The following is a 20472-nucleotide window of genomic DNA, read 5'->3' on the forward strand; positions in this document are numbered from 1 at the left end:
TAAATACCTGTCTGGATATTGCCTGGGTCCCACTTGCCCTCCATCAAACACAGCCTGGAGGGAAAATCCATCTTCTCCCAGGAAGAGCTAGCCCCAAAGAAGGGCAACTCAGAAGCCTAGAGAGGCTGTATTCACACAGCAATGTGGATGGCTCTGGAAGGGGAATCCTGGAGCAGTGACTCCCAGGCCAGATCCCTGCCTGCCCTACCCCCACCTCCCATGCTGGCCAAAACTACACAGTGGTCCCCAGGGGCCCTTCCACTCTACTGTGGAACCTCACCACGAGTGAGTCCCAGAGCTGGGAGCCTTGAAGCAGTGAGTACACTGCTCAGGGACGTGGGGAAGAACTGGGGGAGGCAAGGGTGGCACCCAGTGCAGGCATGAGGCAGGCAGCCAGGAAGCCAGGCAGGCTCCAAATGAGTAACTGCAGATTCTTCCTGCCTTGCCTGTCGTCACGGGGGAATGGCAAGTGACTGCTTCTCTCTCTCTTTCCCCCCATCTTCTGCACCCCTGTGATTTCAGGCAGCAGCCGGGAAGGCTCTGGGGTTTGGGCCACAGACAGGGGACAGATTCCAGGCATCCAGGAAGGAACATCTCAGATCAGGAATCAATGTCAAAGGACATGGGGGAGCAGGGAGCAGAGGGGGGCTGTGGCCCCCTCCCCAAGCCTGGACTGGTGAGGCAAAGGCCAACTCCCAATGGGGAACAGAGACCCAGCCAAGTCCCTGCTTTTCACACCCTCAGGTAGACTGTCCCCTTCCCCCGCCACCACCCCACAACTTTACCACCCCACAACTTTAGGCTTCTGATATGTGTCGCAGCCACCACCACCACCACCACCCCCCACCCCAGCCCCTGCCAAAGCCCTCCCAGATCTGCAGACAGGTGAAAGGATGGCTTTGCCATAAGATCCCTCAAGGACTCTCAGGTGATGTCCTCCACCTCCTCACCCCCCCAACCCCACCCTGCCACCCTGTGTTTCAGAACACAGAACAAATGCAAAATGTTAATAAAGACATGGTCAAAAGTAACCTCCACTGAATTCTTTAAGTTTTTGTTTGTATTTGCTATTTTCCTTTTTCTGCTCCTTCTTTCACTTCTGAATTTGTTTTGTGCCTTTTGATCTGTAAGGAAGGGTGGGTCCCCCAGGGGAACAATTCTGAAAGAACAAAGGAGTAATTTTCATTGCAAAGAAACTGCAGGAAAAGTGTTCTTCCCTAGTCACCTGCTTCATTCCTGGGAGCCCAGGGACTGCCACAGGGTGGAGAGGCCCTGCCGTCACCCACACTGGCTCTAGCTTGCCCGTGCGGCAAAAGTGGACCACCTTCCAGAGCAAGGGAAAAGGCAGCCCATTCTGGGCTGGGAGCCTTAAGATTCCGTGTCTCCTCTCCCAGCAGCCAGAGTGTCAGATGGCAAAATGGGGTCTGGCTCCCTTCTAATTCCCAATCTTCACCACTCCCCTCTCTATGTACTCTCAAGTACCCAAGATTCCTGTCCTCAGAGAGATCAGAACTCCAGTAGACCAAGAAGCTTTAGTAGGCCAAGCTTTAATGATGGGATTTCAGTGTCCTGCAGCTGGCTAGGTGGTGTGTGTATGTGTGTGTGTGTGTGTAGAGTGAGCAAATCCATCCAAAGCCCATGGATTTGCCATTCACATCTAGGACTCCTAGGACACTGTGCCAGCAGAAGTGACTCCCCATAACTGGGAACCGATTCCACTGTCCTGCTGGAGAACAGAGGCCTGAGAAGGAGTTCTTTCTGTCAGGTCACGAGGGAGGCAAGGCCCCTTGCTCCTGAGCCTAACCTGGTCCCCAGAAGTAGAGATGGCTAAGAAGCCTAAAGATTCTTCAAACCCATCCTCCGCTAAGGGGTTGAGTCCAAACCCTAGAATGGCCAGGTTAGGAGCAGAGGCATCTCCACAGTTCCCCTATCTGGGGAAGGGTTTATGTCCAGACTCATCTGGAAGGAGATGGAAATTATAGGGAGTACAATAGCTCTCCAGGTCCTCCACCCTCAAGAGGTCCCGCCTTCTTATCCACTTCCCTGCCCCAGCGCACAGCACAGAGCCTGGCACACAGCAAACTATCAATAAATGTGCAAGGGAGGGAGGGAGAGAAGGAGAGAAGGAAGAAGCAAATGCTAGCACCACAAATAAGCCTAAATTGAGGAGGGGCTGGGAGCTCATCCCCTTCAGGCTTTTCCCTGACTCCCCATAATTCGTTCCACCCCAGAAAGTCAGTGGCCCCGGTTTCCCGCGCGGTAAGGAGGGAAGCCCAGGTGGGTCTGCAAGAAACCCTGACGCACGTGCTGGTCAGCCAGCGCCTGGGGTTAGACCTCCGTCAAGCAGCCCGGCCGGCTGGGCGCCCAGACACAGGCCAGCCCCTTATCACATTCATCCACTATCCACCCTGGCCCTGCCGCCGCCGCCCCCTGCAGCCTCCAGCACACCCTCGGAGCCCTGGGAAAGAGGGCAAGGCGGCCCCCAGCTCCCGGCCTACAGGAAGCCCTCCGAGGCGCGGCGCCCGTTGAAACGTGGCCTGGTTTTACGGGTGAATAAAATCGCTCCCTAAGCACGCGCAGTGCGGGCCGCCTGGTCCGTTGTCACCCAGCGGCCGACCCGCCCAGGCTTGGGAGCGAGGCACCCGAGGCAGGGGCCCGAGTCCCGGCCTTTCTCTGCACCGCGGTTTCCCGGGCTGTGAAGCAGGGAAGGCGGGAGCAGGAAGAAGCGTCCCGCTCCGCTTGCGGGAGGCGGTGCAGCCGGGTCCCGAGCGCGGGGACGGACCTCCCCTCCCCGCTTGGGGGCGCTGGAACTTCGGCCCAGCCTCCCTCGGGAGGTGCCCGCGCTGAGACGCGCGGGGGCGCGGCGGTGCCGTCCTCCCCAAGGCACGACGCCGCACTCTCCTGCCAGGTCGCCGGGGCTGGGGTGGCACCGAGGAAGCCGGGACGGGCCTCGCTCGCGCCCTTGTGTCGCCTCGCTAGTCCTCGCTAGTCCTCTCGGGGGAAAGGGATGAGCTGGGGCGACTGGAGACGGCTCAAACCACGCGCCCCACCTCGGGGTCGCTTACACCCTGGGACCTTCCGCAGGCCGCAGGCCGCAGCCCACAGCCGGGGCGGGGGGGGGAGGCGGGAAGAAGCGACACGTCCTGTCTCGGAGTCCCGCCCGCCTGCACCGGTCTTCCGAGGCGCGGAAATGCGAAAGGGAGAGGCTGGCAGGGAGGCTTCCTGGAGGAGGTGGCTCTGGAGGTGGACGTGGAGAGCGTCCTGGGGTGGGGCCGAGGGGGCGGGTGGGAGTGGGAGACGGCATCCAGGCGCTCGCAGGGTGAGCCGAGCCGGGAAGGACGCGGCGGGCTGGGGTCTCGAGACTCCCGAGGGCGCAGGCCCAGGGGGTGAAGGCTTGCAGGTGCCTGGCCACCGGGGCGGGGCGCGGGGGCGCCGGCGGAGCGAGCGCAGGACTCCGCGCGGGCGGGAGAGCCCCCAGCCCCGCCCCACACCTGAGCGGCAGCCCCGCCCCTGCCGACCCATTGGCTAGCCCCGCCGCCCGTCAGACGAGCCCCCGGGGCCCGCCTCCGGCTCCGAGCCGCTCCTCCGGGCGCCGGGGCCCCAGCGACCGCGCCACTCGCGGGGCTCTCCGCCGTCCCCCGCGCCGCGCGCCGCCTGCCCGCCTCGTCCTCCCGCTCCCGCCGCCGCCGCCGCCGCCGCCGCGGGGTCGGGCGGACCATGCGCCCGAGCAGCCCGCCGCCGGCCGGCTGGCTGTGCGTGCTGGCCAGCGCCCTCGCCTGCGCCCTGGGCCCCGCGGTGAGTGCCCGCCGAGCCGCCCGAGCCCCCGCGCCGCGGGTGGATGGGGGCGGCGCTGCCGGGCCGTCTGCGCGCACGTCTGTGCGGGGCGCGGGGCGCCGGGCTCGCCTCCCGGCCGGCCTCGGGCCGGATCTGCGCCCGAGGGGTGGGGGCCCGTCGCTCCCGGTCCCTCCCAGCGCGGCGGGGAGCCCGCCCGCAGCGGCGGTCTGGGACGGCGGCGGGGGCGCCGGCGGGGAGCGCGCTCCGTAACTCGCGTCCAGGGTAGCGGCCGCGGTGGGCGTGCGGCGGCGAGGTCGGGGTGCAGGGTCGGAGACTGTGGCCGCCTGAAGCGCAAGGCCTGTAGACGGTGGGCGGCAGTCTGGGGGTCGTCGCTGTGTGCCGAGCCCGCCTGCAGGTATCTGCGGGGCGTTGTGTGTTGCGTGTGGGAGTGACGTCTCAGCAGCGCGCTCAGCGCTGGGAAGGGGCTTTGGGGGTAAGGGGCTGCCGGGCAGGCCTTTCCTGTGCCCTCCCACTGAGCAGAGCCCAAGGTGGAAGGTGGTGGGCAGTGAGAGGTTGAGGATGGTGTTTCTCAGGAAGGGCCAGACATGTGCTTGGTTGGAGAAAGCTGAGCAAGGTGCACACAGCCAAGAAGCAGTGGTGTCCTCTGCCTCCCGCTTCTGCTTCATCTCCATCTCCACGTAGGTGTGTATAAGCATTTGATGCATGTGTGCAGGTGAGCCCCTTGTGTGGATGTGCCCTCGTGGATGGCTGTGGGTGGCTCACCTCCAGGGCGGATGCTGGTTCAGGCAGGAGATGCGTGGATCATCTCCCTCTGAGATCAGGGAAGACCTCAAGATTCACTGAGTCCACCCATTTTGCAGATGGGCAAAATAAGTCTAAAAGACAGCTGACCCCCACTAATCAGACCTGAACTGAACTAGATTTTCTCTCTCTCCCTCTTGGGACTTGAGGAATCTGGGGTTGCTACTTAGAGCCTGAAACCCAGTGGGTCCCAGGCCTGACACCAGCTCAGGGTTGGCTGGTGGGTGAGTAGAGTATATTGATCACCTAGTCTCTTCTATCCCATGATTATCTCTCTTGCCATCACCTCCACCAAAGCAGGAATCTCTGTGTTTCCATCTAGACCATGTCTTGTAAATCCTGGGGACAAGAAGCTCATTGCCTGTCCTGGGAGCAGAACTTAAAAAGAATTGGTGGGAGCCTCCCTGCTCCCATTGAGAGGCCTGAGACCCACCTCCTGAGCACTCAAAGCCTCTCTTGGTTCTGGCCCTGAAGCCACAGCTCCACAGCTCTGGCACCTCAGTGTCATGGAGCTTCCAGGCCTTACCCACAGCCCTCTGGTTTTCCCAACTGGGCTCTGACCATTCAAATTCTCCTTGGATGATCCAGGGTTCTTGGGATCACTGCGGGTACACCATTCTCCAGCCTTGGAGGTTTCTCAGCCCTGGGGCAGGGTGATTTCAGCAGGGCCTCCCTTCCTGCTCAGCCACATCTGTCCCCCACCTCCCAAGGCAGTCTAAGCCTGGCTCCTCCAATGCCTACCCTCCCCTGTACTTTCCACATTTTATTCATTTAATACCCTACTGCATCACTTCCAGAAAGCCTTCCCTGATTGCTACAGCCCACTCAGCCCTTCCCTCCCTGACTCCACTCTCTGCCCTACCCACCCCTCAGCCCGGGCTCTTCTGATCATCCCACAGGATCAAGGGCTGAGGTCTGTCATCTTTGCTGTAGCCCGAAGCCTACAGCAGGGCTGCACCTGCAGCGGGAGAGAAGGGACTCACCCAGGACTGGGTCAGGGCAGCCTGTAATGAAGGAGTCCCCACATCCTCCTCCACTTTTCCCTCCTCCCCACCAGCCACCACTTGCTCCCACACTGAACACCAGGCAATCCCAGTCCAGCGAGACTCAGGGTTAAGGGGGCTGATGTTATCAGAGTCATAAAACGGCAGCTGCAAAGTTCAGTGTAAAGGCCCCTGGCCTTATCATTCCTGTTTATGGTGCCCTGACCTCAGTCAGGGAAGGGGAAATCTCTGAACAGGGAAGCAAAAAAAGGAAAGAAAACTTCTAGTGTCTCAGAAGAGGAAGTCTGCCCAAGGCCACCTGTCAGGCCTTCCACTGCCCCTACCGCCTGGACAGCAGGCACAGGGGCTCCTCGCTGGTAGCAGAACTGCTCAGGGCGAAGCCCAGCCCCAGGGACAGAGGGAGGGGTGTCAGAGGAGGAGGAGACCCAGGTCCTGCTCTGGGAAGATTCTTAGGCTGGTTAGGGAAAACAGAGCCTGTGGCCTAGGAGGAAGAACCCAGAGGGGAGTAGGGTGGGGCCTCCCAGGCAAGGGTTGCTGAGAGGAGCAATCAGGGGAGGCTCCCTGGGGGAAGCAGGACAGTGCTCTAAAGAGTTTGGCCAAATGGGCCAACCTTTCAGCAGATTATAAAAGAGCCTCTGTTGGCAGAACCAGTGGGCCTGATCCCAGAAGGACGCCCTCAGCTTCCCCTACCCCCAGAAGCTGGGATGGCCCATGAGTTGGAGAAAGTTTGGCTTCTCCTAATTCCTTTCTTTTTTTAAAAGATTTTATTTATTTATTTATTTATTTATTTATTTATTTATTTATTTATTTATGAGAGACACACATACACACATACAGAGAGAGAGAGGCGGAGACACAGGCAGAGGGAGAAGCAGGCTCCATGCAGGGAGCCCGACGTGGGAATTGATCCTGGCTCTCCAGGATCAGGCCCTGGGCTGAAGGTGATGCTAAACTGCTGAGCCACCCGGGCTGCCCTCCTAACTCCTTTCTGAGGCAGGTTGCTGGACACCTGCTCCCCGAAGGGCTTAGTCTGCCATAGGCATCCTGCCCTGGTCATCTGCTTTCAGGCTCTCTGGAGGCTGTCCACTGCTGGCCAGGCCCTTTTGGCCCCCAGCAGACCACTTTGTCGGCTTTAAGAAATATGGCTACAGTGGGCTCAGGCCTCCTCCTTGAGCAGAGTGACAACCACAGGCCAACCAGGGCTCCTGGGGGACCATGCTGGAAGAGTGACCTCCCTATCCTGATGCCCTGAGTCTCAGCCTTCCCTGATGTTTCTGGAGCACATGAGACCTGATTCTCACCCTCCTCCATGGCAATGACCAGTTGACCTTGAGAACATGTTTGATCTCTGTGGAAGGGCCTCAGTGTCCTCATCACAAAAGGGATGGTAGGACCCCGTGTGCAAGAAATGGGACGAGAGGGCCAGGCTGGAGATCAGCTCCATCCTGGGAGTGGGGCACAGTCTTCCCCCTGAGCCTCAGGACTCTGTGAAAGGGGCTTGGTCATCCAATCAGGACTTCAGTGAGACTTGAGGGAGGACAAAGTGCTGTGAGAACTGCGATTGGCCATTTCTTCTCTTGATCCCCAGTCAGGATTCCTGGGGACAGGGGTGTCTTCATGAGGTAGCCGGGCAGTGTGGCGGTAAAGCTCCAGGCCCAGGTAGTTGATGGGTCATCTCGGGGAGGGCTGGGAGGTAGGCAAGAGGCCTCCTCACATGGTGGCAAAACAACTTATGCCAAGCCTGTCACTTGGAGGGACCCCTCATTGTGGTCCCTCTGGCCATGGATGTTGGAACAAAGATTAGATAAAGCCCTGTACCTTTCTCCCTTGCTTTTGCTACTCAGCCTCCTACACTCTGCCCTCCCCAGTTGGAATTCCCAATGTATAATACATGCCAAGCTTTTCATATAACTTAGACGTATTTCAGAAGCAAAAGAAACACAGTTTCATCTCTCCACATTATGGATTTTTTTTAATTAACTTTTATTGTGAAACTTCTCAAACATATAAAAAAGAGAGAGAGAATAATATAAAGAGCATGGAAATACCCAGTCCTTGGAGTGATGTCAGCAAAATGGCAGTATAGGAATTTCTAGTGCTCATCCCCTCCTAATCCCTATGTCTGACAACTAGTGACCTAAACAATTAATATTTGCATCATTTCCACTTTTGGCTGAACTATTTTAACATAAATTATAGACATTATGACCTTGCACCACAAATTATTTTAAGATGCATTTCTAAAACCAAAGGACATTTTTTCTTCTGTCACTATGATACTACCACCACACCTAACAAAATGAACAGGCATTCCTATTATCTTCTGTTCAAATATCCCCAAACAGCATTTAGTCAAGCATTCCATGCTGAGTGGTGATATTATTAGGAGTTTGAGTCTGATTGCAAGGATCCTTGCCTGTGTTGTGATGAGCCTGTATAGCGAACTGATAGGTGGGTGAACATCGAGCCCTTAGCTGGCCAGGCCCCAGTCTTTATCTGCACCCCGCTTTCATGTGGCTAATGATGTGAGGGTCCATATCTCTCAGGAAGTGCCTCCTGCTATCTGAAAAACAAGTTCTTCCGGCACAGTCAGTCACCAGAAGAGGGGAAGAGGTCACCAACTGACTCTGTATGGAAGACTCACAGCCTTGTGGCTGCCTGTGCTTGCACTCAGCCCTCTGTAGGTGGCCCCAACACCAACATCGTCCCCTGGACACCGTGTGTGTAAACTGAGTCCTTTTTCCCCAGGGTGCCCAGCATGGCTTTCAAGAGGAAGAGGATTTTTTTTTTTATAGATTATTTATGTATTTATTTACTTTGAGAGACAGAGAGCACAAACGGGGGAGGAGGGGCAGACAGAGAGGGAGAACTAAGCTCCCCGCTGAGCTGAGATCCTGACAAGGGGCTTAATCCCAAGACCCCGAGATCATGACCTGAGTCAAAGGCAGCCGCCTAACCTACTGAGCCACCCCGGTGCCAGAAGCAGAGGATTTAAACCAGAGCCCATGCTGTTCCTGCTTTACTGGTCTTTGCAATAGTGATCCTCTACAAAGAATCCCTGAGAGGCTTCATTTCCCTAAGTACACCTCACAAGAAGGGCCCTTCGATTGGGTCAGGTTTAACCCCAGACTGAATATCTTTGCTTGTATTCTAATAATGAGAGCCCTTGTCCTGGGACCACCCTGAACTGTGGAAAGTTCTTTCTTGCCCCAAGCCCAAACCTGCATCCCCATGTCTCCTTGTCTTACCCCTACCCACCCCCCCACATACCACCTAGACTTCAGCCTATCCTGGGAAGAGGTGTAGTTGGCAAAATTTGGATATTCAGAAAGGGGAGGCCTCAGACTATTGGCAAAAGGGTGTAAAAATAGGGAGAGGGAAGAAATCAGACTGCAGAAGGGGGTGAGGGAATGCCTGACTCAAGACCTCCCCTTCAGTGGTCACAGCTGCCGTGTGGCAGCCAGTGGGACCTTCAGACTGCCTGGTGTCCTGCAGTGCATCCAGGCTGTGGTGAGGCTAGCCTGGCATGAGAGGCTGGCTGGGCCTCTGGCAACAACCACTAACCTTTCCTGGCTGTCCCCTGTCCTTTACATATGACCCTGGCCACAGCCCTGGAAGTAGATGGTGCTGACATTGACCCCATTTTATAGATGAGATGGGAAGACTTGCCCAAGATCACCCAGCCAGGAACTGGCAGGCAGTCTGATTCTGGAACCTGTGGCTAGGCATTGCCACCTCACCGAGAGGGGTTACTTCTTCCAAAGCAACCATAGCACACTGCAGGCTGCCCCAGGGCTTCAGAGACATTTTTAAATTTGTAAAATGGACACATCTGAAGTGACAGCTCAGGGAATTATCACACAAGTGTACACCTATGTAGCCACCACCCAGAACAAGCTATTCCACATTCCTGTCCCCCCATCCATCTCCCTTGTGCCCCTTCCCAGTAGGATGAGGCTTTATTGCAACTTCTTAGAGTGCCCTCCACAAAGCTAGGAGCAGGTTTCTCCTCTTTCCTGTGGCTTCTGTGATTTACCTCCCCTTCCTGTGCCCGCACCTCCTCCCCACTGCCCTCGCCTCCTCCTGCTCCCCCAACTATACCCTCTGCATCTCCTTACCAACTCAAATACAAAAGCCAGAATGAAGGGAAACTGGATTGGGGTCCTGTGTGCCTTTGACTACACTGCTGTCTCTCTGGGTCCTCAGTTTCCCCTTGTGATTCTTTGTTGCCCCATTATTTCAATGGGGGGAGGAGGCTTAAATAAATCAGGGAGTATGAGCTGGTGATGGGGGAGTGGTAAATGGGACCACCCCTGATCTTTATTTCCCATTCCCCTGCCCCTCCCAGCCATCCCTGGTGGGGGGGTCGGGCCCTCCTAGACAAGCCTCTGAAGCACAAATCATTGGGCCACCTGGATGGCTCAGTGGTTGAGCATCTGTTTTTGGCTCAGGTCATGATCCCGGGTCCTGGGATCAAGTCCACATCAAGCTCCCCACAGAGAACCTGCTTCTCCCTCTGCCTGTGTCTCTGCCTTTCTCTTTCTCTCTCTGTCTCTCATAAATAAGTAAAATCTTTAAAAAAAAAAAAAAAAAAAAAAAGTGGACAAATAATTTACACTGGCTCCCAGGGCTTGGTCATTTGCAGGCAGGAAGTTCTTTCTTCTGTTTCACCTAATCCAGCTTGCTGCATTTTAGACCCCTCTCAGAAACCAGCTACCCCTCAGAGGGTCACAAGCTTCTGTCTCCCTTGGCTTCTGCCACAGTTCTCTGGCCCTGAATGAGCCTGGGGGTTCTAATTACAGGTCAGTAACTGTGGAGTTCAAGCTTCCCTGGAGGGGTACATATGGCACCCACAAAACCTGAGTTACCCCCCCATTACTCAGAGCCCCTAGCATCTACAGCCACAACTTCCAGCATCTGCACCCTATCCCAGATCTCATGGACCCCCCACACACATGGAGGAGAAAGTAGGGACCCAAGCCCCTCACAGTGAGGATAGAGAAGAGGGCACCCAGGTAAGCCAGCATAATTATTGAGACTTGATTCATCTGTGCCCCCAACCACAGACTGAGGTTTCTCCTCCAACTCCCAGTTTGTCACCTCCCACACCCAGCCAGTACCATGGCAGGGGACATAAGCAGACCCAGGAGGAAGGGAAGCTACAGACATCCTCACTCTTGCCTGAGCCTCCTCTTCTGGGCTCAGGAACTCCTGCGAAAGAGAAGGTGCCGGGGGCTCAGTCTGGCCTGAAACTCCTACCTCAACCCACCCACAAGGTTGGGTGACTTTCAGCTCCCTTGGAGCTCAGCCCAGCAGGGGAGTTGGGGAGGGCTTGAGAGAAAGCCCTGCTTTCTTCCTCTCCATGTGGGGCATCAGGAGACAAGTCAGGAAGTGTAGGCAGTGGTAGAAAGAGGGAGGGCCTTGAATGCCAGTTTTGAAGTGTGGGCTTTGACTCCTAGGCGCTGGGGGCCTTGGGTTGCAGGTGGTGGGACTGAAAGCTAGTACACTGGTCCAGGCAGGAACTGAAGAGGCCTGGCCCCTGCCTGTATCCCACAACTTGTCTCCCAATGCCTCAGGATCCCTTGCAGCAGCCACACCATGTATTTGCAACTTTGGGTGTATTAGGCATTCTCAAACCTCCATGCTTCTGTACACACTACTCCTACTTTCTGGAATGTTTTTATTCCCTCCAATGGTCAAATTTACACCTCTTCAGAAACCCACCTCCAGCACCCATTCTCTAGGAAGCCCATACCTCAGCTATCTCTCACCCTGGAACCCTTTCCTGGAATCAATAGGCTAAGCTATATTTGGCTGGGAATTTTCAAACTTAATGTGTCTGGAGTCCAGAGGGATAATGAGGATGTTTAGTATAGTGAAATAAGTGAAAGAGGAAGTTCAAAGTCTGACTAAATTCCTCAGTGATAAGGGCTACAGGGAGCTGCCCTGGCCCTGGCCCCCAAAGGGCAGTGGTAGACCAGATGGCCCAAGGCGAGGCCATGGAGAGGGACTGATGCAATCCAGACTAGTGGTCAGAGATGTAGGTCCCATCTAGGAATGTGCATTTTCTAGGGGACCTCAGGTCTTTCTTTGGGTGTCTCCTTCCTCTACCCTTTTGCAAATGGAGTCTAGCACTCAGCTAAGCCAGAGTGAAGACAGAACTCATCTTCCAAACTACCCTCACTTTATTCAGAGACAGCCCACGCTGCCAGATTACCCCAGGGTTTCCTGTCCCTCCCCTGCGAACTGTCTCTCAGGAAAGGCTTTGTGGCTGTACTGCTGGATGGGACGGGCAGAGTTGGCTAGAGTAGTTGACCCAATAGCCTTCCAGCATCATAGAGTGGCAGGCTGAAGCTTCTATGAACCCTATGATGCTCTTGGTAATTGAAAAAGGATTATCTCTTGGCCAACAGCATGGCCACAGCTCTGGCTTAAGAGGACCCAGCAAAAGGGTGTCTAGATGCTTCAGTTGGTTAAGTGTCCAACTCTTGATTTCAGCTAGGGTTGTGATCTCGGGATTGTGGGATCAAACCGTGTGTTGGCTCTACCTTGGGCATGGAGCCTGCTTGTGAGATTCTCTCTCTCTCTGCCCCTGCCCCCTGCCTTCCTTTCCTCCCAACTTACACGATCTCTCTCAAAAAAAAAAAAAAAAAAAAAAAAAGGAGGATGCAGCAAATGAGGGCATCCGTTATCCTGTCCTCAGAGCACAAGTCTGGACTTTTTAGGTTATAGGGATAAAAAAAACTCAACTGACTTAAGCAATAAAGAAAGACATTGATTCATGTTGCTGGAAACAGGCCTACTTTCAGGCATGGCTGTATCCAGGGACTCAGATGATGTCAAGAGGACCCAGTTTTTCTCCATCTCTTGCTTCAGCCTTTACCTGTGTAGCTTTTGTTGTAGTGTTCCACAACAACACAAGAAGTAGCAAGATGGTGGCAGTAGTTCTAACCCCTGCACCCTTTGAGGTTTCCAATCTAGTGGGAAAGACAAAATCTACCTGTCTAATTGCTTAATCCAAAGTCCCAGAAATGAGCCTGCTGGATCTGAGCACCCTGACTTGGGCCATGCGCCAGGCACTAGGGCCAGGAATGCTCTGATGGACTCAAGTCTGATCACATGGTGATCTCTTAGAGGATGGTTTATCAGAAGGAGGTGGTTACGAAGGTAGGGATGAGGACATGGCACCAGAGGAAGGTAAAGGATGGTAGAAAGCAGCAACAAGAGATGTTTACTACCATCCACCCTGTGTTCCTGTTGAGGGGGCAGGGAGGGGAGAATGGGCAGAAGACACAGGTGAGGCTGGGAAGGTGCCAGAAAGTAGCCATGTTGCCGGAGGGCAACAGGGCTGGGAAGGCACTTTGGGGGGAAGCATGCCCCAGAAAAGCAAGATAGACCAATGGTGAGACACAAGCCATCCCCAGATCCTTCTTCCAGAGGCGACCTCTGGGGTCCTTTGGCCACCTCTCTTTCCATGCCTGAGCAGCACAAGCCAACCACAGATCACTTAGGACAGAGCATCTTGAGTGTTTCGGTCTGAGTAATGCTTTTTGGCAAGACGGGAAACACGTGACCCCAGAAAGGGACGGACCACAGGACGTTTCCTTCAAGTCTCATGTATTTTCTTTTAAACAGTTATACAAATGACCATATCCTGCTCCATAAGAGATCTGTTACTTTCCATAAGCCAAGTTTTTTTTTAAGATTTTATTTATTTATTCATGAGACACACACACACAGAGAGAGAGAGAGAGAGAGAGAGAGAGGCAGAGACACAGGCAGAGGGAGAAGCAGGCTCCATGCAGGGAGCCCAATGTGAGACTCGATCCCGGGTCTCCAGGGTCACGCCCTGGGCCGAAGGTGGCACTAAACTGCTGAGCCACCCAGGCTGCCCCCATATGCCAAGTTTTAAATGACTTACCAGCTCACATCTTTACCCCCATTGGCTGATAAAGTTAATGGCTCAAGATGGAATCTAGGTTCACTGTAGGGCTTCCAGGCCCTGACACATGGGTAAGTGAGGTCTGAGTGCTGGAGAGTCTGAGAGGCATCCTGGACAACGAGGCCTTCCCCTGCACCTGGGCCAGGCCAGCTGTGGTGCTTAACGGCATATTTTTCGAAAGTGAGACATTGATGACCTTTGTGACAATGAGGCTGCACCAAGACCTCCACAAGGAGTGACAGTGTTGAGTGGAAGGGACTCAGCTATGCAGCCTCCTGAGCATGGAGTTGTCAATTTTTGCTTGGACCCCCTTCCTCTCTAACAATCGAGAGCTCCCTGGCACCTGGGATGCTTATCCCTCTGTGGGGTCACCTTACTTAGAACAATGGTTAAAGTCACACCCTTGGTACCAGGCCAGAAGGAAGGAAACGCTTTCCTCCCTAGCCCCACTGCAACAAGACCTTGAGTCAGAAGGGGAGGTGCTTAAAGCCCATTTGAGGCAGGACCTTGTCCCAGGGCAGGAGGGACAGGTTGGACGAGACATTGTAAGTCTCTGATTCTGGAGCTGCCTTGCTGAACTTTCTCCAACAGCCCTGTTGGGGACTGTGGCATTCTCTTCCCTGAGCAGAGAGGAAGAAACTGATATGTGGTTGCCCAGGGATGGTAGCCACTTCCCCAAAGCCAGAGAGAACCGCAGAAGTTCCTACCAGCTCAGTGATTCCTCCATGGAGGCCTTCACCTGCCCTGCTCACCCAGTGGTTCCAAAGACCTGTGTTTTTCTGCCTGTCCCTGGGCAGCCATCACCCCTAGTCAATGTTGGCCCCAATGCCAATGTCCACCCACCCCCCACGCCAGAACGCAGGTCCAGTCCCATCCCTGATCCCTAGCCAGGGTGCAGGAAAGGGGAGGCAAGAGGCTTAGGCTTTCCCATCCTTTCTCCCCACCTCCCAGGGGGCAGAGGAGGTGTGGTGGGATGGCAAGCCATGCTAGAGGGGCCTCTCTTACTTCCTGAAACCTCCCCTCCTTCATTAGATCTGATATAACTTGAATAGCTCAGAAGAAGACAGATGAGGTCTGGGCAAGGAGGGCCAGTGTCCCCCTCCCAGCCTGGTGTCCCAGGAGACTGGGTACAGGCTCCCAGAACAGGGACAGATGCTAAAAGATGCAGCCAGCCTCCTGGATTCCTCCCAGGCCTACCTCCAGGGACCAGCGCCCCAGAACCATAACCACCAGCTGGACCCCACTCGTCCACAGAGACTGAAGCACGGACCAAGGACTCCCAACCTCAGGTGCAGGGTGGCAGAGTCCAGAGGGCCAGCTCTGGACTCTACGGAGAGGCCCTCGAACCTTTGTCCAGAGCAGTTCCATAGTGCCACCCGCAGAAAGACACAGCTGTTACAGCTATGGTATTTGTGCCACCAGGAAGCCATGGCAGGGCCCTCAAGGGGGACAGGACCCGGCTGTGGGGACAGTGGATAAGAGTTCTGGGTCCGATCCAGGTCAGGATCGGGTTTTAGTCTGCAGCTGGGATTGGGGTTCCATCTGGAACTTGAGTCAGTCAAAAGGCTAGGCCTTGTTGGTCTCATGCTTCTGGAGTCTGTGGATGAGAGGTAGACTGCTGATGAGGATGAAGGATGATGGGGCCCCTCCCTGTCTCTGTCCCCCAGGGCGGCCAGGCGACCAACCTGCAGTGGGAGGAGGAATGTTACCATCTGCGGATGATTGAGGAGCAGCACAAGAAGTGCCTGGAGGAGGCACAGCTGGAGAATAACACAGCAGGTGAGGCCCCGCAGGAAGAGAAGGCCGCAGACACCCAGGGAGCCCTGCTTCTCATCACATCGTGAGCCCAGATCCAGGCACACTTCTCCCACACATGTCAGGTGGGGATGGCACCACAGAGCTGCTGGGGGCGAGGAGAGGATGCTGGGAGAAGCTGGGGGACCTGGTGGAGGCAGGAAGTCCCAGCAGGCCTGATCCTATCACCTGCCCCAGGCCTGGGAGCTCCCTGCTGTTAGCCAAGGAGGATACACTAAGTTGGGGGTGCGGAGGCCCTGCTCCTTCCTCCCAATCCAGAGATGCCAACACACACACACACACACTGGCTCCTGGGCACACACATTTCCCTCCCCAACCCAACCCACCTTCCGCAGGCCAGATGAACCATCAGCTCATTTATTGTCCAGCTGATGAGACAAGTCACCGTCAAACTTAGAGGCTGAGCAGGTGGGGGCCCTGCTTGTCGTCCTGAGGGGGTGTGGGAGAGCTCCAGCCTGGTGGTGTGAAGGAAGATGCCAGGGTGGGGGGCACCCTCGGGCTGAGGAGCCCTCCCATCAGATGATGGACAGCACTCTCTACTCTCCACTTCCCCACCCCGGGTGCCCCACACTTGACATAGCCCCCCAGGAAAGGAATGGGAGGAATTACAGAGACCTTCCTTTGAAAAGTACCCTTGAGCCAGATTCTGAGGAGCAGGCAGGACATGGGGAAGCAGAGAGGCTGGGAAGGTGGGAGGTGCCCAGGCAGACCGCCCATGGGGAGCAGGGTTGTGTTTGGAGCCCCAGGCTCACTGAGGTGTAGAAGGGCTGTAGCAGCTGGGTGGCTGTGCCTGCTCTGGGCCTCCTTACCAGGTCACCTCCCCAAGGCCAAACTGGAAGTTATGTAACAGCCTTGCTCAGGAGTAGGGAACATCTTTACATCTCCCAGGCTCCCCAGTCTCCTGTCACCTCCTTGAGGCTGACAGTTATGCAACCCCTCCTGGATCCCTCCTTCTTGGCCCTGGTGCCCAGAATCTCTGCCTCCCGCACCACAAGTGAGTAAGTGTAGCTTCACAGATGGCCTTTACCTCCCCCAACTCTTGAGGGAGGACAGGACCCCGTCTCCCAGGGCCTTAAGACCAAGACCTGAGTGAGGGATGGCCAGACCACCTACTGCTTATGCACCCCACCCACCCCACCCTCCAGGGCAGGGAGGCAGGAGCCACTGCAGACCAGCCTCAGCAGACCCCAACAGTAGGATCTGGGACTGCAGGCAGCTCAGAGAGGCCCAGACCCCAGAATTTAGGCCCCACTGCAGTGCCTCCTAGGGCCTGAGGGCAAGCCACCCTCGTGATCCCAGTGAAGTCATTGCTGGCACAGGGCACCTGTTGGGTGTCAACATCCTGTCACGAGGAAGACGGCCTGGGATCCAGAGGAGGGCAAATATGAGTCTGTGGGCAGTGAGTCGGCCTGTGACCTTGCGTGGGGCTCTGTGCATGTTCGTGCATATCCAGATGTGTGGACGTGTGCTCTTGGCCCATGTCTGTCTGGAACTGCCTGTGCCTCTGGGATGCGTAAGGCTCCATGTCTGACTCTGAGCATCTTCATGTGTCAGGGGCATGTGTCTCTGTAAGCCTGGATACATCTGGATATGTGGCTCTGTGTGCTGGTTTGCGTATACATGTGTGTGTATACATGTGAACCCCTGTGGTATGGCCACTCCCGTCTATGCATGTATGTCTATGAGTTGCATGTGTCTCTCTGCATCTTTGTTTGTGTTTTCTAGTCTTTCCATGTCCAAGTGAGCATACATGTATGTGTATTTGCATGTATGTCTGTGGTTCTTTGTGTCTGGGGGTGCATGTCTGTATGTCTATCAGTGCATGCAGGTCCACAAAATGGCACAGCAGAAGCCCCCACCCTGCCTCACCACTTCCCACCCCTGTCTCCAGGCTCTCTTTCTTGTTGAGGTGTCAGTCCCCAGTGGGCACACACAGCCAGGTGGGGCCCTGCATCTCTGTGGGCCTGGGTGGCCTCTCTGGGACCTGCACACAGAGAATACTCCCAAGGCCCAAGTCAGGACAACAGACTCTCCAGATCACTAGCATTTTCGCGTCCTGTCACTCCCTTCTCAACTTCCTGAACCTGCTGCCTCCTGCAGGAAGCCTCCCTGACCACAAGCCCCCAGTGGCCTTTCTTCCCTGGCTCCCCTGCCATGTCTGCTGGCCCGTGCCCCAGCACAGTTCACAACCCTGTCCTGGTGGTGTTGAGATTCTGTGAGGCCAAGTGCAGCCTCCTGAAGGGCAGTGTCCAGTCTCCCTCTCCCCATGCAGCTTCTAGCAAAGCTGAGCTCAGGGCCAGGGACCCGGCCCCGAATCTGCTCTCTAGCCATGCTGCAGAGAGATCCAGAGAGCTCAAAGTCTGGCGAGGACCCAGACACAATAACTGGCCTACAAAACAAGGTGTGCCCAGCATCGTTAGAGAGCTAAACAGAATCCAGCCAAGCAAAATTCCCCCAAGAAATTGGCATCGAGCCCTTCAGAACAGGAGGAGTGCAAGAGGTTTGCTGGAGAGGGAGTGTATGTATGAATGTGTGAACCTGCTACACCACTCACCAGTGATGTGACCTTGGGGTAGTTATCTAATTGCTCCATGCCTCAGTAACTCATCTGTAAAATGGGAGGGTTAAATAAGTTATTTATTCAAAGAGGGTAGAACAGTGCCTCCCACATACAAAGGCCATGTAAGTATTGCTGATATTAAAAGGGTCTTGAATGGCTAGCAGGATTTTCCTGGCCTGATGGACCCCTCCACGGCCCCCAGAGAGGCTGGCACAGGAGTGGAGGAGGGACTGGGAGCCAGAGAAGCCTCAAGACAGAGTGGACAGCAGTGGCTGGGGCCCCCAAGAAAGGGAGGCTATGCCTGGCCAAGCCCTGCAGACCTAGGTGCTCTCAGCCCTGAGCCCCTGGTCCACCTGGCTACTGCAACCCCAGAAGGTATCCCCTCCCCACTGCCAAGCCCAATTCAGTGCTCAGAGTCCCAGGGCTCTTCCCCAAGTGGGAACATCCTTTCATCTCCTCTTCCCAGGCCCCCTTCTTGAGAACTTATGAACCTTCGGACTGGGTTGGGCTGGGCAGGGCCCAGCTGGCACTGGCTTTGGCTCAGGGGTTGGGTTTCCTGAGAAAAGTCTATGAGACTGGCAGGGTGGAAAAGAAACAATTAAATCTCCCCCAGGGAAGGGGATCCAGAGGAGTCCTAGTCCCTCAGGGGCCCCCAGGCCCTGAACTGGCAAAATCATACATCCGCCAATTAAAGCAGACTCCTCGGGACCCCACCGTGCAGCCTTCACTAGCCAGCCCTTGGGGCTAATAGGTACATGGTGGAAAACACCGCCTGGAGGACAGAGTCTTCTCTGTACTCACCTCCTAAACATCACCACCCCACAGCACAAGTCACCATTTGACTGAGTTGGGGGCTATGAGTTGCTTTTTAATTTTCTGAAGATTCCTCCAGAACTAGCTGAGTCCCAATACACCCATTACCCCCATCAAACCCTACACCTCCTTTTATAACAAATATTTTCTAATGTCTCCTGTACTACTAAGTGAAATTCGGGACATGTGCATTCATTTTTTTAAAAATGAAGTTCTGGTTGTAAAAGAAAAATAAAAAGGAAAGTGATTTATAATAAGATACTATGTACACATATTCAGGCATGATCACACTAACAGATAAGAAGACCTAGTCTGAAGGTTGTAAATTCTGGAAAGGCGACAGATAGGTTGATCTATACGGTGGTTGCTTCCCTGCCTCAGATTCACAGCCAGCATTGCTGTGAGTGCTTTTGATTTTTCAAAACCTTGAACAACCCTTAATAATATTCAACATCCAATGAAGCACAGTCTTCCCTCCCTTTACTCAGTTGCATTTCTGGAAAATGCCACACATGTTAAACCTGTACAGTAAGTGCCTTATGTTTATATGCAAAACAGAGTAAGAGTCTAGGCTGTGGTCATTACAAAAGATTCTCCCCTACACAAATGCCCAGTGGCTCATTTGAAAGTCTTACAGAGTACTACAGAATTCATTATTGTGCTGCACCTTGCTGGATGTCTGCCTGGCCTCCCTGGCACCTGCCCATCAAATGCTGGGTGAGACCCTCAATCTATCTGCAGCAGGAAAATACCCCCACCACTGTTCAGAACACACTCAGGGAGAGCTCCATCCCTCACTGAGGACCATGGAGCTGTAGTTGCGCCTCCTCCTCCCCACTGCCTGTCAGGAGAGGCCCTTTACAGCCTGGGCAGGGTGGTCCCACCGCCTCTCAGACTGGAGGTCCCTCTAGGTGGGACCCTCAAGGAGGAAGAGGAATGGGTGCCTATGGGCTCAAGCCCCAAAGCTGGAGGAACCTGGCAGAACCTGGTGACCATACTGACCTATGTGTTCTCCCCCTTCACCCCTCAGGCTGTAGCAAGATGTGGGACAACCTCACCTGCTGGCCAGCCACCCCTCCAGGCCAGGTGGTCGTCTTGGCCTGCCCCCTTATCTTTAACTTCTTTTCACCAATTCGAGGTAAGAGCCCTGGGTTGAGACAAAGAAGCTGAGGCAGCAAAGGTGGTGCCAGCTGGAGTGGGTACTTACCTGTCCAGGAAGTGAGAAGGCGAAGGACAGTGGTCAAAGGGGCTTGAGCAGTCAGTGGGGGGCTTCCTGGAAGAAGATGTGCTGGCACTAGATCTTTGAAGGATTCTCGGGATTTCATTAGCTCTTCACATAAAAGATAAGCACTTGGGAAGGGTTCACTAAATATTTGTTCAGCGATTGATAACTGATTGACTGGCAGATGCCTGACTATGTTAAGGCTCCTGTGTTCCTGTTATCCTGGACTGGTCATGACTGCCTTGCACTGCCTAGAGCCAATGACCTTTTGGGGTTTGCTTACACACCATGTCACATTCTGCTTCAATGAATGTTCTCATAGAAGGCAGAAAGGAAAAGGAGGAGCCTCTTTAGGAACTGGGCTTTCTTGCTATCGACTAACTAAGGAAACTTCCAGCATATATCCAGCCATTCTTTCATTCAGCGAATGTTTATTAAACATCTACTAGGATGACAGGCACGGGCTAGACAAACACAGTGCGGGGAGCGTTTAAACAGCCGTGCTATCTGCCTGCAGGGA

At 54.9% G+C, this 20472-nt stretch overlaps 1 protein-coding gene across 4 annotated transcripts in view; it reads left to right on the forward strand.

Moving 5' to 3' along the window:
• The first annotated feature begins 3086 nt into the window (after positions 1–3086).
• Positions 3087–20472, forward strand: part of VIPR1 (vasoactive intestinal peptide receptor 1) — a 32771-nt gene continuing 15385 nt past the window's right edge. The window contains exons 1-3 of one of the 4 annotated variants that reach the window (XM_041734477.1): positions 3087–3231; positions 15210–15321; positions 19761–19868. In XM_041734477.1, the coding sequence (XP_041590411.1) occupies positions 15261–15321; positions 19761–19868 (169 nt within the window). In that variant the 5' untranslated portion in view covers positions 3087–3231; positions 15210–15260. Of the gene's footprint in view, positions 3232–3263; positions 3796–3839; positions 4190–4228; positions 4477–15209; positions 15322–19760; positions 19869–20472 lie in introns of those variants that run through there. The other 3 variants (XM_041734474.1, XM_041734475.1, XM_041734476.1) reach the window with 3 other exon arrangements.

This window comes from Vulpes lagopus, chromosome 19 (genome assembly GCF_018345385.1).
Source record: "Vulpes lagopus strain Blue_001 chromosome 19, ASM1834538v1, whole genome shotgun sequence".
Lineage (NCBI taxonomy): Eukaryota > Metazoa > Chordata > Mammalia > Carnivora > Canidae > Vulpes > Vulpes lagopus.